The 15,680-nt window shown below is 37.7% G+C and overlaps 1 protein-coding gene across 1 annotated transcript in view; it reads right to left on the reverse strand.

Moving 5' to 3' along the window:
• Positions 1 to 15,680, reverse strand: part of LOC131037995 (pentatricopeptide repeat-containing protein At5g04810, chloroplastic) — a 208,176-nt gene that overhangs the window by 135,285 nt on the left and 57,211 nt on the right. Inside the window, exons 3-4 of the mRNA XM_057970262.2 lie at positions 12,087 to 12,227; positions 1,883 to 1,969 (exon numbers count right to left, since the gene is read on the reverse strand). Of these exons, the coding sequence (XP_057826245.2) occupies positions 1,883 to 1,969; positions 12,087 to 12,227 (228 nt within the window). The remainder of the gene's footprint in view (positions 1 to 1,882; positions 1,970 to 12,086; positions 12,228 to 15,680) is intronic.

Genomic DNA, 15,680 nt, shown 5'->3' on the forward strand with positions numbered 1-15,680 from the left:
TCATCAATCGAGAGTGAGTGCTAAAGTATTGAAAGTTTTCATAAAATTGGTGAATGTAGCTTTCTATGCAATTCCTTGATTCTATTTGCTAAAGTATGTCTTTAGGAAATATATATTCGATTCAATTATTGACATCGTAGTTAACACTTTTCAGTTTCTGTCATTTGGCAAAAAGTGTGAGGGTTTCCTAAATAGTTTAGGTTGTCCACATTAGGAAAAAAACCACAAAACCTCATCTTGTGAGGAAATGTTGAATAGCCTTTGTGCCCTAGCCTGAAAACAAAAAGAGAGGTTTCCTTTAAGTTTGTCCGCACCACCACTCAAAGATATCCTGCTAGTTCTGGGTTTTACTTTAATTTTTCATGTAAAGCAATATATCATCTTCAATCTTCAAAATGGCACTTCCCTTTCAAATTCAATGAAAGGTTCTAACTTACACATTGTTTTGTCTTGAGTTGTCATATAAGGGACAAATTAAAAAGCTGTGAGTGTTCAAAGAATACAGAAACAAGCACAAATGATTTGAACAATATGCATCCATTATGCAGAAACAAGAATTACATGAATATCAATATATTCTATGATACAAGAAATGATGATTCAAAATCCAAAAATCCAAAAGTAACTGTAAAGTTACCACCAAAAGCAGTCAAGGAATTAAAAACTTGAAGTTTTACATCCTAATGTGCCTCTAAACTTCCTACCTCTACTCTCTCTCACAAAAGGCCAAACCCCAAGCTGCCATTTTGCAAAATACTAGTCTTACGAGGAACTTGCTGATCTGTTTCATGTGGAGATTAATCTGTTACTGTCAAACCAAGCAATGTTTTGACTGACTGTATTGCCTAAGAAGATACCATTTAAGTGTTACATTGTGATATTTAGTCTGCTCCTTCCTATTTTCACAAAACAAACAGCAAAATTTCAAGCTGCATTTTCTTCCATTTTTGAGTCTGCAGAGGAGCTTTGTAAATTAGTATTTGCTTTTGTTGCTCTAATTCCTCAATTTATTTATTTTTGTCTCAGCTGCTTTTATATCCAGCTCATCATAGTTCTGTTTCTATCCATGGTCAATACCCCTCCCGTGTGTGTGATGATTATGTATTTCCCCGAGAGACTTGATACTACTAATGTAGTAACACATTGTGTTTGATGACTTTTCATACTTCATCTGCAAAGCATGATGATAAATTGAATTAATCTTGTTCTTCCTTAATATTTTCTTGAGTTATGTAGGGACATCTTTTACCACAAGATGTTACTGGTCTTCTATTGTCAATTCATCCTCTATAGCTTTTACAGGTAATGTCCATTCTTCCTCATTTTTTTATAGATTCAGTATCTTTCTTTATATGCAAGACAATGTATGGTGTGTGCAATGTTTGTATGTCTGCACGTCCATATTTAGATGCACACATACACACAAACAAATCCATAGAAACACGATGTAGGGACATCTTTTACCACAAGATGTTACTGGTCTTCTATTGTCAATTCATCCTCTATAGCTTTTACAAGGTAATGTCCATTCTTCCTCATTTTTTTATAGATTCAGTATCTTCTCTTTATATGCAAGACAATGTATGGTGTGTGCAATGTTTGTATGCATGCACGTCCATATTTAGATGCACACATACACACAAACAAATCCATAGAAACACGAATATATTGCACAAATGTTCCTCTTGAAAGCATAGGTATTATTACCTGAAAGATTAAAGAAATGACTATAAATCTTTCCAAAGCATTTATTGAAATTGAATGAAATTTTGATGAAACAAAGGCACACAAAGAGATGATGGTTATAGAGCAAAATATATTGCAACACAACCATTGAATGCTTAAGGTCAAGCATGACTTGATAGGCCCATGTCACACTCACCAATGTGCATTCACTATGTTGTTGTAGATTATTGAATGAAGTGAAACATCTCTCCTCTTTGCCTCCTGAAACCAACGCTCTGCAGCTCTTCCCAAACAACAACAAATGTATATTTAGTATCTATTGCGATGCCTTGCAATAACAAACAAAAAATAAGTAAATCTTATTGGCCTTAAAATAACTTTCTTATCTACGAATAAAAATTACAATTTAAACCCACTTCACTGAGTTAAAAAAATACAGGAAAAAATTTAAAATGTCCACAAAAAACCAAAATATGCCATTATGGCACAGAAAGTACAAGCAGTTATAAATGATAACTACTAGGTTGAAAAGGTCTTAGATTATTAAAAAAAACTAGACTCAATGTGCAAAAAAATGAACAAACTAACCAAATTAACACAATTGCTGACAGGCAAATCTATTGAATAGTAGTATCATCTTTTAGAAATACATCCAACAGCAGGATATCTGGGTCAGCACCCAGATCCTACCAGATTGATAGATACAGATTCTACAATGAAAAGAAGCACTAGGAGAACAAATAGCTTTTGAGAATAGTCAAGGTCTTTGGCATTGTCAGAACAGACCCAGACGAAGATTCAGAGTATAGTGTATCAATTGAGGTTATCAGAATAATTACTGGCAGATTGTGAACAGCAGAATCTATAATTAGTATTGCCTTGCATAAGAATGTAGAAGAAATTGGACCCCTATATATAGCACATGATGGCATAACTTTGTGTGCCACAACATTTTCTCTTTCTCATTTTTTCCCAGTTTAGTGTGTGAAAGAGACAATCAATTAACCACAGAAATCCATGCCAGCTCAAAACATAATTGAAGTAATATCTTAAATGGCAATAACAAATTTTTCTATATTATAATATATTCCACTTTTCTATGTGACAATAAAATATTAATAAATTCCTAATATAAATCTTGTTATTAGATATACTCATGACAAACTGGCAACTTATTCGGAAAGTCATCGCAAAAAGTACATCAGCTCTTCTAAATCTCTCTACAGTATGACACATCTGGATATCAAAGGTTGGTTAGCCTCTTTTACTCTAAGTAGGAGCTAATCACATGTTTTTTGTTCTCAGAAATAAAGCATGGCTATATACTTTCATATTCTAAGCTTTTATCAATGGCTGAATTTGTGCACTAGGCTGATGTTGGAAATCCGACAACATGGGCTAGACCATTAGAAAAGGTTGCTTCTATGATTATTTTGCTGCCTCCTATTCCACAAATATTCCAAAAATATGTGCCCTATTTTTACTATCTCCCACATTTAATAGTGAATTATCTAGGATTGCAGCATGTTCATACCTCTGATATTCAAATTTCAATTTTGGGGATTTAGATAGTAACCAGGTAAGGCGAACTAGGGTTTGTAGTAAGTTTTGATGAACAAGAAGAGAAAGCAACTTATTTTCATACATGGAGCAACAATAATGGCTAGAGTTCATGAAGAAGCAAACTGAAATTTTGAAGACTGTGAACTCAACAGCAGCAAAATGGTAGACTATTGAATTGGCAAAAGTATGCATGAAATATTAAAATGATTATGGATAGAATGAGTTGAACCCACCTTCAAATGTAGAGTAAAATTTAATGAGAACCTTTGTTGATGGATGCAGCAAGTTGTGGCAATGACATGACTTTGGTTGAGCAATGAATCTGCAGAGCTCCTTCAGTGTTTGAAAGTCATAAAAATTACAAATGAGCCCACATGAAACTTTTATTAATTCATTTTATTTGATTTTTAATTTCTGCACCAAGGGTATCTCCGCGACCAGCGCCCAATCTACATTACCTTGGTCGGTCTTACTGCCAATTTGGGGTCAAGAAAGGGTGAGCAGGGACGAGACTAATCCCCTCAAGATGCATTCAATCACCTACAAACCATGTGCATCAGGTTTTATTACTTTATATTTTACCTTTGTCACATTTTCAAGCTTTCCCAAACTGTCATTGATTTGGAGGGTTCACAAACATTAAAATATGCCAGCACTTCTTATCTTGAGCTTAGTAACAACTTTCAGGTAATGAATTGTGCCCTTTATAGAACCTTGTCAACATTTTCAAAAGTTTTGAAACCTTCAAAAATGTCAATGTTTGCTTGGAACGTAAAAAGGGATTGTTAGGTATTGGCCACATTGCCTTACTCTATCATGCCCGTGCTTGTGTTGTCGACTCTTTCCTGCATCTTCTCAGCACCTGTTCTTTCCTTCAGCGTGGCTGGTGTTACCCGCATTGCCTTCGCGGCCTCTTGCGTGCTTCCCAGGTGTGTTTGCATGGTCCTCTTGCGGGTTCTCTGCCCTTGTTGCTTCTTCCTCGCGAATTCCCGGTTGTGGCTCGCATGGATCTGTCAGGTGATCCCCCCCATCTTCCAGTTACTCCCTTGCACACCTATCAGAGGAAAACTTCTGATGTCTCCACCTTAGCTGAACTGCTAGACAGGGTCGTGAAGCTCGAATCTGACAACCTTTCACTCAAACAGTCCCTACTCGATATGTCTAAGAAATTGTCTTCTGTTATGGTGGATAATTCTGAACTCAGAAATATGCTGAACGACAACATTGATTCTGCAGCTGGGAAGGATGTGGTCCTTTATGAGCTGAAGGCAATACAAACTGACTTGACAACAAACATGAAGTTCTCAGGAATGAAACTAAGAAGCAGATTAAATCGTGGGCTTCAGTATGCGACAACTCTCCTCCTCTTGCTGGTATTGAAAAATTGGTGCAATCCAAGATCTCCGAGGAGCGTACTTGTAGGGCCCGTGAACTTAATCTCAAAGTGTGGGGTCTCTCCTCCCTTTCTCCCGATCCTCTGTCTATGGGCCACTCCTTTCTCTGTGAGTAGTTCGATCTTCCTGACATTACTCTCAACAAGGCCTGGGTCCGGTACAACTCGACGCTATTCCTCTGTTTTGTTACTATTGTGGATAGGCTTCGTGTTCTTAGCGCCCGGATGAAGCTTTTCCCTTTGCCCACGAAGATCTATCTTGACGAAGATCTTACAAAATCTCAAGTTACAAAACTGAAACAGTCTAGAGTGCTTGTTGTGGCTACTCGACATGATGGCAAATCGGCTATCATTAGGAACCTTAAGGCTGTTATTCGTGACTCCTTCCCCCCAGGGTGGGAGCCTCGAGATGTTGTTGCTGCTACTAAATGACACCTACGGACATAGTGGGATGTGGGCAGTCATTTTACCAATAGGACCTCAGTGTTGATCAATTGTTGGAATGGTAATGGGTCCTACTGGTCCTCACCGGGCTTACTACAGGATGCTATTGGTTCTTCTGACTTCCTATTCCTTACTGAGACTCAAGAGAGCTCCACCTGTCCCCTTCCGGGTGTGCCTGGATTTCATTGGTTATCTTCCCTTGGACCAAAGGCTCGGTCCTCTGGTGGGGTCCGCAATTCAGGTGGTGTGGCTTGCCTTGTCAGCAACCGGTTTCATCGTCAGACTTCAGTGGTTCTCGCAGATGAGTCAGCTAGATTCATGTGCGTTCTGGTTCGCCGATCTGCCTCCCGCCTAAGGGACATCTTTATCAGGGTCTACTACTTTCCTCTTGTCACCTCTCCGTAAGCAATTCATAATGGCCCCGATGGTGACCCTTTCACAGATCTCTATGACAGCATCTCCCAATTCTCGGGTGGAGGGGATGTTCTCGTTCTAGGTGACTTCAATGCACGGGCTCAGGTAGCTCAGCCCCCCTTTCATGAACGTATGGCGGATTTTATGTGCATTGAGGATGCAGATTCCGTTTTTGTGAGGCTCCAAAGATCTTCGGATGACGCTCCAAGACCTCTCATGAAGTGCGGTCGACACCTCATTCAGCTTTACGAGTCTTTTGGCCTTGTGGTTCTCAAAGGCCTACCTTGCTTTCTCATAATCATTGAGCAATCTAGAGTAATCTAGAGCAATCTTAATTCAATAGATTGACTTCCTCATTTGTGCTTCTTGTTATTTCATTGGTTCTGGAAAAAAAATTCATGATATCAGAGCCTTTGTGAGATAATTTCAGGCCAATTGTTAAAATAGAGTATTTCGTGTGCATCCAAGTTCTGTCGTTGACATCCACCCTGTGCTCAACTATGTGCATTTCATGTCGATTTTGTGCATAGAGGTGGGCATCGACATGCGGCCTCTCCATTAGCGGCTCCTAGTCTACACCAACGGTGTCACATCGTGGCAGATTGCAAGTCATAGCAGGCAGAGTCGTGGCGTGAGGAGGTCAATTGACCGAACAACGCTCCTTTTGGTCCACTCAGATCACCTTGCAAACCAGAGCGCCATTAATTCGACGCCACTCAAGTTGGACTCCAATCAGAGGGCGTTGAATGTGTTTTGGGCCAAGAAGCAAGGCGTTGAATGTGTTTTGGAGCGGCCCTTCCAGCCGAGCAGCCGTGGCTCCCACACACCAATGGCAGGAGGAGCAGCCCTTCCTCACTCCTTGATGTATTCCATTTTAAACACAATCAGCTATCCTTGGGCTCGTTTTCTACCCCTAGCTCATGATTGTGTTTGATTTTCTCATTGTGCTTTGTTCACGTGGTGTTGGCATTCTGGAGAGTGTAATTGCTTTAGCAGTCCCATATTATGTTGGTTCGGCAACCCCTTGCACTAAGGCTTTAGACGATATTTTGTGGAGGCCAGTTTGTGATCAATGCAGATCTTGGTATACAATTTGCATGGCTGCTTAATCTTTGATCGGGCTCATTTGGTTTTGGCCTGACATTCAACTTTGACCAGATGCCTTACCTCTCTGCATGACACAGCCCAGGCTTCAACCTAAGACTCACATTTTGTCTTGGTATAGGTGTGATCGTTTGGTGGAGCACAAATTTCTGATTGGTGGACAGCTCAATCACTCAACTCGGTGTTTGTTGTGGTTTGTAGTTGCGTCTTCACTTCCAATAAGGCCCCTATGATCACGTGGAGTTATACTTTGGCGGTCATATTGATTGAGTGACAATGGTGGAGTGGTGGCATGGGGTTCTGTTGTGACGTTTTCACACATCGCCCCATTGCAAATGGGGACCCATGTTTTTTTGCTCGTTTTGCTCGTTTTCGCTTTGCTTTTTCTAGGGTTTTGTTAGTTTGTTAGTTGTCTGGATTTAGGGTCAAGCCTTAGGGTTCTAATTACCGTCTTTTCGGACCAAAATCCAGTCAGTTTTGGGAGCTTTTTGAATTTCCTTTTCTAGAATGCAAATTTTGAATGAAATGAATTTGCCAGAATGGTCTATTTTCAATTGGAATTTTGAATGCAGAGCTTAAATTTGTCTAAGTGTTGAAGATGAAATGTGTCCAATTGAATATTTTTTACCAAATTTTGACATTTTTGATTTTTGATCCTAGGCATCTCTAATGATTTGTTTTCGCCTTGTGAAGTGTTAAAATGTGTAAAATCATGTTATTTTGGCCTGTAGGAGCAAAATCGCTCCTGTCCCTCAGTTAAGGACGGGAGCTCGTTTTCAAATATTTTACTATTCCTGCAGGGTCAAGATGAATTACGAATTGGAAGTGATGGAGAAAGGCGAGATCTTTCCATTGAATATAAATTGAAGATTTTCATGAACACAGAAATGCCTCCAGGGGAAAAATCGCTCCTGTCCCTCAGTGAAGGACCGGAGCTACAAATCCAATTTTGCTTTGTCCTTGCAAGATTTTAACGTCTTGACGATGTGAAAAGGTCCAAAGAGGTGCATTTTATCAAATGAATATAACTTGAAGCGCTGTCGGGGAGATCAACAGGATAACAAGTCCGGCTTGAGTAAGGTCCTGATCCTGAAATTTGGCTAAGTCTGGAATGTCCTGACCCTGAAATTTGACTAAGTCTGGAAACTGAAAAAACCTCCAAAAACTAGATTTTGCAATATAACTCCTGGAGGTCTGAAACCACTCTCAAACATCCTGAAAGTATATATGGAATATAACTTAAAGTTCTTATACTTAAATGTTATATTCCATTAAAATTGTCCTGATCGAGAGTGCGAAAAGTCAAATTTCGCTCGTGTCCTTCTCCAAGGGTCCAGAGCGAAAAGCGCTCCTGTCCCTCTCCAAGGGACCAAGGCGAATCGCTCGTGTCCCTCACCAAGGGACCAGAGCGAAAATGCTTAGTTGAGCCATTCCTGACCTTGTTTGGACGAATCGAGACATCAAAGGCATGGTGAAGAACGAAATGAGCATGATAGAACATCCAGACTTGATCAAAAACAATGAAATGATGAAGTTTTGCCTAGAGGGTCAAATTCGCTCCTGTCCCTCACTGAAGGACCAGAGCGAAGTTCTTCATAAGGTACGTCCTAAACAAAGACCAAGCAAATTTTATGTTCGAAGGCAAGAAAGGAGGTCAATCGAACCCGTTGAAGACAAATTGAAGATTATCAAACGTCAACAAAGGACCAAAATGCTTAAGTTCGCTCCTGTCCCTCAGGAAGGGACCAGAGCGATTTTTGTTGTAGATGATTTTCTCACCAAATTTCAACCGATCTCAAGGCATGATTGAATGAAAGGAGGCATTGCGAATCCGTTGAATATAATTTTCGAAGGTGATGAAGTGAAATGAGGCCCATAAGAGCAAAATCGCTCCTGTCCCTCTCCAAGGGACCAGGGCGATGAGGTACGTCCACTTCATTTTCATATTTTTGGCGCCAAATAAACATTTCAAATTTTCCTTAAATGCCAAAATCGATAAATTTTGAAAATCCTATTAAATTAGCATTTAATATAGCATTGATCATTTATTAATTATTTTGCCTTTATTAAAAATCGAAATTTTACAAATTAAAAAAAAGTTGGCAAATAATTAATTAAGTTAATTAATAAAAATCGAATTTGAAGCGCTACAAAGGGAGGTCGGCCTTGTCATTTTAATTTAAAAATCATTTTAAAAGTGGTTTTATCTCCAAGTCGGCCTATATGGTAATTGTGGTGTGAGCGCTATAAAGGGAGGGTGGTGAAATCTTCATTTTCACATTATCATTCTTCATTCACATGCGATTTGAGAAGTGCGAAGTTGTATTCAAAGGAGCGAATTTCATTCCAAGCAAGGTGGTGCGAATCTTGAAGTTTCTATTGGTGCGAATTGTCAAAGGCATTGAAGATCACGTCAAGGACAACTCAAAAGGTGGCGAAATTGATATTTTGAAGAAAAGATCACGTTGAAGACCATCTTATTTCAAATTTTGCCTAGGCGATTTTATTCATTTTGCATTTTAGAGTTAAGCTCTCAAGTAAGGTATGGCAAGATCTCTTGTTTTAATTTCGAATTTTGATTGTCATTGCCTTAATTTTGAAATTTTGTTTTTCCTTAGCTCAGTCTTTTTTAGGAAATGATTAATAAAGGACTTATCATTAAGTTTCCTAAAAAAATTGCTCTCTAATTTATGTTATGTATTGCAAAATCATGGTCCTAATTTTGAAATGTTGTGTAGGCATCAAATGGAGGTCTCTTCAAGGAAAACCAAGCCGGATCCAGGACGGTCTTCGCCAGGACGGTCTTCGCCGGGACGGTCTTAGCCAGGACATGGGCGACCTCTTTCAATCCAGCGTTCCAAGGCGAGGTACATCATCTTCCTGCACATCAAGGACGCAAGGAGTTAGAACAAGGGCTCGTTGAAGAAGCAAAATAGATCCAGAGGAATTAATTAAAGCAAGTTTCTCAACAACATCAAGATGAATATCTACCAAGTTACAAGTGTTAGATGAGGTGGCGTCCTAGTCATCATTTCTCCAGTCAGTGTGTTCCACCTCAGCATGACCAGATTCAATGTACTTAACTCATGGAAGGTGGCACAAACTCCGATGTACCTACCCCGGCTATCCATTGGTCGATTTTTTCTAGAAGGGACATGTGTCCAAGCAATACAATTTTGTCATTGGTCAAACATTAAATGTTATGTAATGGTTGTAACAAACCCTAATTAGGGTTTTTCATTGTTGAATCTTGGCCATTGATCTTGAATTGATCTAAGCCATCAAATTGTATTGTGGGCACTATATAAGCCCAAACATTTCATTTGTAAAAAAGAATTTAGAATTAGAGAGAGATAGTATAGAAATAGTTGAAAGTAGTTAGTAGATAGAGAGTAGAATAGGAGGACAAGGCAAGAAATTGTTGCCATTGATTGTAAACAAACTCCATTTTCATTGAAGTAATGGTGAAATATGTCGTTTTCTTGCAATTTGCATGGTTTCTTGTTGAGTCTTCAATCTTAGATGGTAGATAATTAGATGAATGGAGGAAATGTGCTTGATTGATGGTGAAATTCGTATATCCATACTACTAGCAGTTTGTTGATTGCAGACTTGCCTTGCGTAGTCAACTGGAATCGTTCAGCCCAAGCTCAATTTCAATTTGTCGCCTCTTCATTGATATGCATCAACTTGGATGGTATCTATGCCTGCGGTGATGATTTGAACATCATAAAGCTTCCCATAGAAGATCGCACTAGTCTTGTGTAGATGTTCCATTGATGTCAAAACAAGATCTAGTTAGAGTTTCATCAAAAAATCAAGTCATTGCTCCTACATTCTTAGTATTAGGATTAGATCCTCTCTTCGCCCTTATCCTTTTTTCCATTTTTTCAAATCTAAGTTAGTAAGAGGCTGTGTCCAGCAAAGCAGATCGGAAGTTCAATGTAAGTCCCCTTGTGATTCCAGCAAATCACATCATACCACGAAGAGCTTATCCACATGTAGAGACCCTACCAAAAGGAACCTTGGAGTCATCCTAACTGATCCTTCATGCGAATCTTCAGCAGTTAGAGACTATTTTCTCAAGAGAGGATAAGATACCCTTAGGTATTTTATTCTGTGTTAGGCAGTGTACAAAATACACGTCAACAGGTTCCCAAGCTGGAGCTTCATGCTCATCTCAACGATTCAATTCACAGTTCTCGCCATTACAAATACTACATCAAGCGACCAGATTGGATAATTCTATTGGACTCCAGAAGAACTAAGAAAACATATATCAATTCAGCAGCATTTAGAATTATCTTGCAATGTGGAAGGAGATTATAAAGGAAGGAATACCAGGTGGGGGGGTCTTTGATCTGATATAGATATCAGAATTAAAGAAAGAGGACTTCAATAGAAATTCAGATTCATTAGTATTAGAATAAATTTGCCAAACGTGCTTTGTGGGCCCCAAGCAATAATTATTCAGATTCCTATAATAAAAGGACCCTCAAACGGTGATTGCAGCAATTAGAAAAGGTTTTGGAGATTCCACAATTGTTGTTGTGTTTTTAACAGCAGGCTCCACTAAATGGAATAGGACCCACTTGGAAGACTTTGAAATATTGGTTGTGTTTTTACTTCAGAGTTCAGCCCCACTTAAGCTTTCACAAGGAATTTGCAGATTATTGACTGTGATTTGAGCAATCAGCATTACCAACGGGTCAACGAAGGTCTATGAGGAGTCAACAGCAAGTAGAAGATTGAAATTTTTGTTTGGGAAAAATCACTTGTGTTTTGTACCCATTCTCCACTACTTGTGGGATACCAATCAGATAAAAGCTGCAGTAAATCATGATCAATAGTAAGAGTCAACCCATGGTTTAGAGGGATGTTTGGAACAGCATTGAAGATCTATATTGAAGAAGAGAAGATGGATTAGATCACACACACCCGCAAATAAATATGAGTATTAAGAAGATAAGGGGAAGATCTATAAAGAGTTTTGGAGCAGATTTTGAAGCATTTATAGAAGATTTACAAAGAAGAATGTATGCAGATTGGAGTATAGCAGAATCCATCAAAGCTATCAAGATAAGTTCTATTCTCCAAATTAGTCTTAGACTTTTAAGTTAAAAATTTAAAATGAAATGTCTTCTGATTTAATGAAATTACATATTGCAATTCTCATTTTGAATTGGAATCGTTGTCTCGGGACTAGTTAAGGTAAATCTGAAACAGGGACATTACAATGATAGACATGCAGAGCTAGAAAAAGTCAGTCATTATAGGATTGGAAATGTCATCCTATGGTGTACGCTACTTGTCTGCTTACAATAAAAATAAATGGAAATGAACATATATTTCTCACAGTATACATAAGAGCAAAATCAGTGTAAAAGAATCTTCAAATCTTATGCATGATCAATTTCAAAAGCTGAAACATGCAAATCATATTTAAAAAACTAGTCCACAGAAAAACAACTCATAGCCTTACTCAGCATCTCCAATTTTTGCATAGCCTGAGATAAGAATGCTAAAGATAGCCAAGTTGAGTTCAACACCCTCTGTCTCCATTTCTTCCACACAAGAAACTGCTCCACGCATATCTCTGGCAACAGCATAAGCATGAACTAGGCTGCAAAAAGCAAAAAAATATTATGAATAAGTAGAAACCAACATGCAATGCTTAAGGCCCTTAACTTACCAAGATGTCCAAACAACCAAACTAATTGGAAATGACAAAAATTGATTTCAACAAAAGTTCTGGTAGGCTTATTTTAAACACGTCAACCACTAACTAAATGAAAGAAAGAAAATGAAGATTGGAAAACATGCAATTAAGTTGACTTCAAAAAAGCTTTATATATAAAAGTTAAAAAAAGGGCTTGGTTAAGAAATTATAAATACAATATATAATTCTCTGTGATGAAAGCAATCTAGTACAGTGAAGGGAACACATTAAGAGATAGTGAAAAAAGCAAATACAAATCTACTACCAAAGAAATACCAGTCATCTTATCATTTAATAACTAGAAAGAGTCCTCCAATTGCTTTGGCAACAGATATAAATCAGCATTCTTAACAAAACTGAAATGGTCAAAACACCCCAGAGAGCTTATCTTCAAAGATAAATTCAGGGATCTTATGAATAAACAACACAAAAAATCAGGTAACTCCTAAAATAATTGCTCAAAAAAATGGCAAAAAGATGCCAACTTCTCTCTTATCTCACAAGCAAAGGCAATAGTAGAAAAACATGAGTAAACACATTTAATCACCATCTGGATCCAAAAATGTGCTGATTAGGAATGGCATGGCCATGTTTTCAAAACCTGTTCAATGCAAAGTCAAACCCAGATTGACATGCAAATTATGCATGGGCTTTTCAAAATTCCACATATAATTTGTGTGTTTTCCAAACACCCACAAATTTCCTTACAACTGCTCCCTTTTTCCTTTTTGGTTCATTTTTCAACTTTAGACTTCAGAGTGCAAGGAAAAAAAGTCAGGCTTTACAGAGCTAAAGCAGTCAGCATACTGAAGACTCTATGAATGACAAACTACAGCGAGGCAGCATGCATTCAACATTCATTTATTTTCCAGCCATAACATAAAAGAGGTAGAGTATTTGTGCTTTCTTAAAAAATCAGCAGTCTTCAGCTTAAACCCTATATTCTAAACTTCTAGCAAGACATAAACCCTAACCCCAACCTAAGTTTTAGGGTTAATTTTAGAATTTTTATTTTTTTATTTCAAATTAAATGCTGTTAAGTAATTTCTGGATTTGAACGTGTGAATTTTTAGTATTACCAACATTTCGGATCAAACTCCATGATCCATCATGAGGGTGATAGCGAGAGAAGAGAGTAGGCAATAGGATATTAGCAGACCAAGAGAACTAAATAGATGAAGGAGAGGAAGGCACAAGAATCTAGGAGAGACAAGGGGTCAAAAAGAAGATAATAAAGAAGATTAAAACCCCCCCACCCCGAAAAAAAAAAGAACAAAGAAGATAATGAATAAAAATAAAAAATTGAGAAAGGATACAAAAAACCAAGATAAAGAGAAAATGAAAATAGATAGTGAAAAATAAAAATGGAAGTATATAAATAAATTAATAGATACAAAATAATTTATTAAAAAATAAATAAGAAGAAAAGGGAATAAATAAAAAGAAATGCAAAGTAACTAATCAGCCCTCCCCCGTTCGTCATTCTTGTCTTTCCCTGGTCTTCAGTTTCTCCCCCTTTGTGATTATTTTTACCCCTTGTTCTTCGTGGTTTTCTCACATATTTTTTCCTTATGTTTTTTCTTTTATTTCATTTTTATTCTATTATTTATTTTGTTTCTTGATATTAGTTACCTTGTTTCTTTTATTGGCATAATTTATTCTATTATTCTACCTTATATTATTTTGTTTTTCTCTTTTTTCTCTTTATCACATTCTCTTTTTTCTTTTTTATTTTATTTACTGTTTTCCCTTCTCTTTAATTGTTTTTTCCATTCCTCATTTTTTTTTTCTTTTCTCTGTCTTCCTTCTTTTTATATCATTTTTCTAATTGTTACTTTGCATTTCTTTTTATTTATTCCCTTTTCTTCTTATTTATTTTTTAATAAATTATTTTGTATCTATTAATTTATTTATATACTTCCATTTTTATTTTTCACTATCTATTTTCATTTTCTCTTTATCTTGGTTTTTTGTATCCTTTTTCAATTTTTTATTTTTATTCATTATCTTCTTTGTTCTTTTTTTTTCGGGGTGGGGGGGTTTTAATCTTCTTTATTATCTTCTTTTTGACCCCTTGTCTCTCCTAGATTCTTGTGCCTTCCTCTCCTTCATCTATTTAGTCCTCTTGGTCTACTAATATCTCATTTTCTACTCTCTTCTCTTGCTATCACCTTGATGATGGATCATGGAGTTTTTTTTATGTTAAATATCATAAAGGCATAGTACATTGGAAGTTCATAGATCAAGTATAGATTCAGCCATCAAAATAGCCCATCCTAGCAAAGCAAAATACATCATCCCATCCTCCCCTTCCTGGTTAAATACATTGCATTATGCATGCACGGTTTTAAAGAAAAAACTTATAGACAAATTACAAAAAGAACTGATATATGGTAGCATCATATCAAAAAGATATTATAGTCAGCCATCATGTGAACTGGTAGATCCCCTCCCTGGGGGCTAGGGTGCGGCTGATTTCCATCCATACAATCCAACCTGTCGGCCCCTCCATCCAGATCAGCTCCTCGCCACTTAAGAGAAGCTCGAGGTAAGGATGCACAAAACGTTCTACCATTGGTACAATCTCTGCCTAATGCTCTGCGACTCTCGGCCTGTGGGCATTGAGTTCCCTCATGAAGTTGTGTAGAGCAGCTGCAAAAGGGGCGTTCTCTTCATCCTTGGTGGTCCATGAGAAACCATGGGAAACTTCCCATTTGAACACACTTGCCACCCCATCAGTCATAAGGCTCTCAAATTTCCTCCTTGACAGCTTCATTACCACAGTGACCTGCAAACAAACATCATACCATATGAGCCTCCTCAGAGACTCAGTAAGGGTTCTAGAACAGCCAGTAAACACACTATTATTTCTAACTTTCCAAATGGCCCAAAGGATATTAACAGAAAGAAGAGACCAAAAATCATTAATAATTTTCTTAAGATTGACAATATGCCCACAAAGGATTTCAATAACATCAACATTGCAATTCACCATAATACCAAACATGCACCAGATCTCTTTAGCAATCAAACACTCAAAGAATATATGGATGGTCGTCTTAGTCACTCTACAACAACTACAAATATTTAATTCTCCATTTTGCAATCTAATAGGAAGCCGATTCAGAATAAGTCTCCACCAAAAAAAGGACTTCTTGGGCTCAACAGGGGAGTGCCAGATCCAGGATAGGGTTTTGGTCCAGACAGCAGAGGGGAGATGCGAAGACCAATAGTTCTGGGATCTCATCAATGTCAACGAGAGCAGAGTAAACAGTTTTAGTTTTGACAGTATGCAAGGCAGAGTCGTTGGTCCACAATAGGGAACACAAGGGGTTGGAATCATTGCAGCAAGCCAGG

Source organism: Cryptomeria japonica, chromosome 6, assembly GCF_030272615.1.
Source record: "Cryptomeria japonica chromosome 6, Sugi_1.0, whole genome shotgun sequence".
In the NCBI taxonomy this organism is placed as follows: Eukaryota; Viridiplantae; Streptophyta; class Pinopsida; order Cupressales; family Cupressaceae; genus Cryptomeria; species Cryptomeria japonica.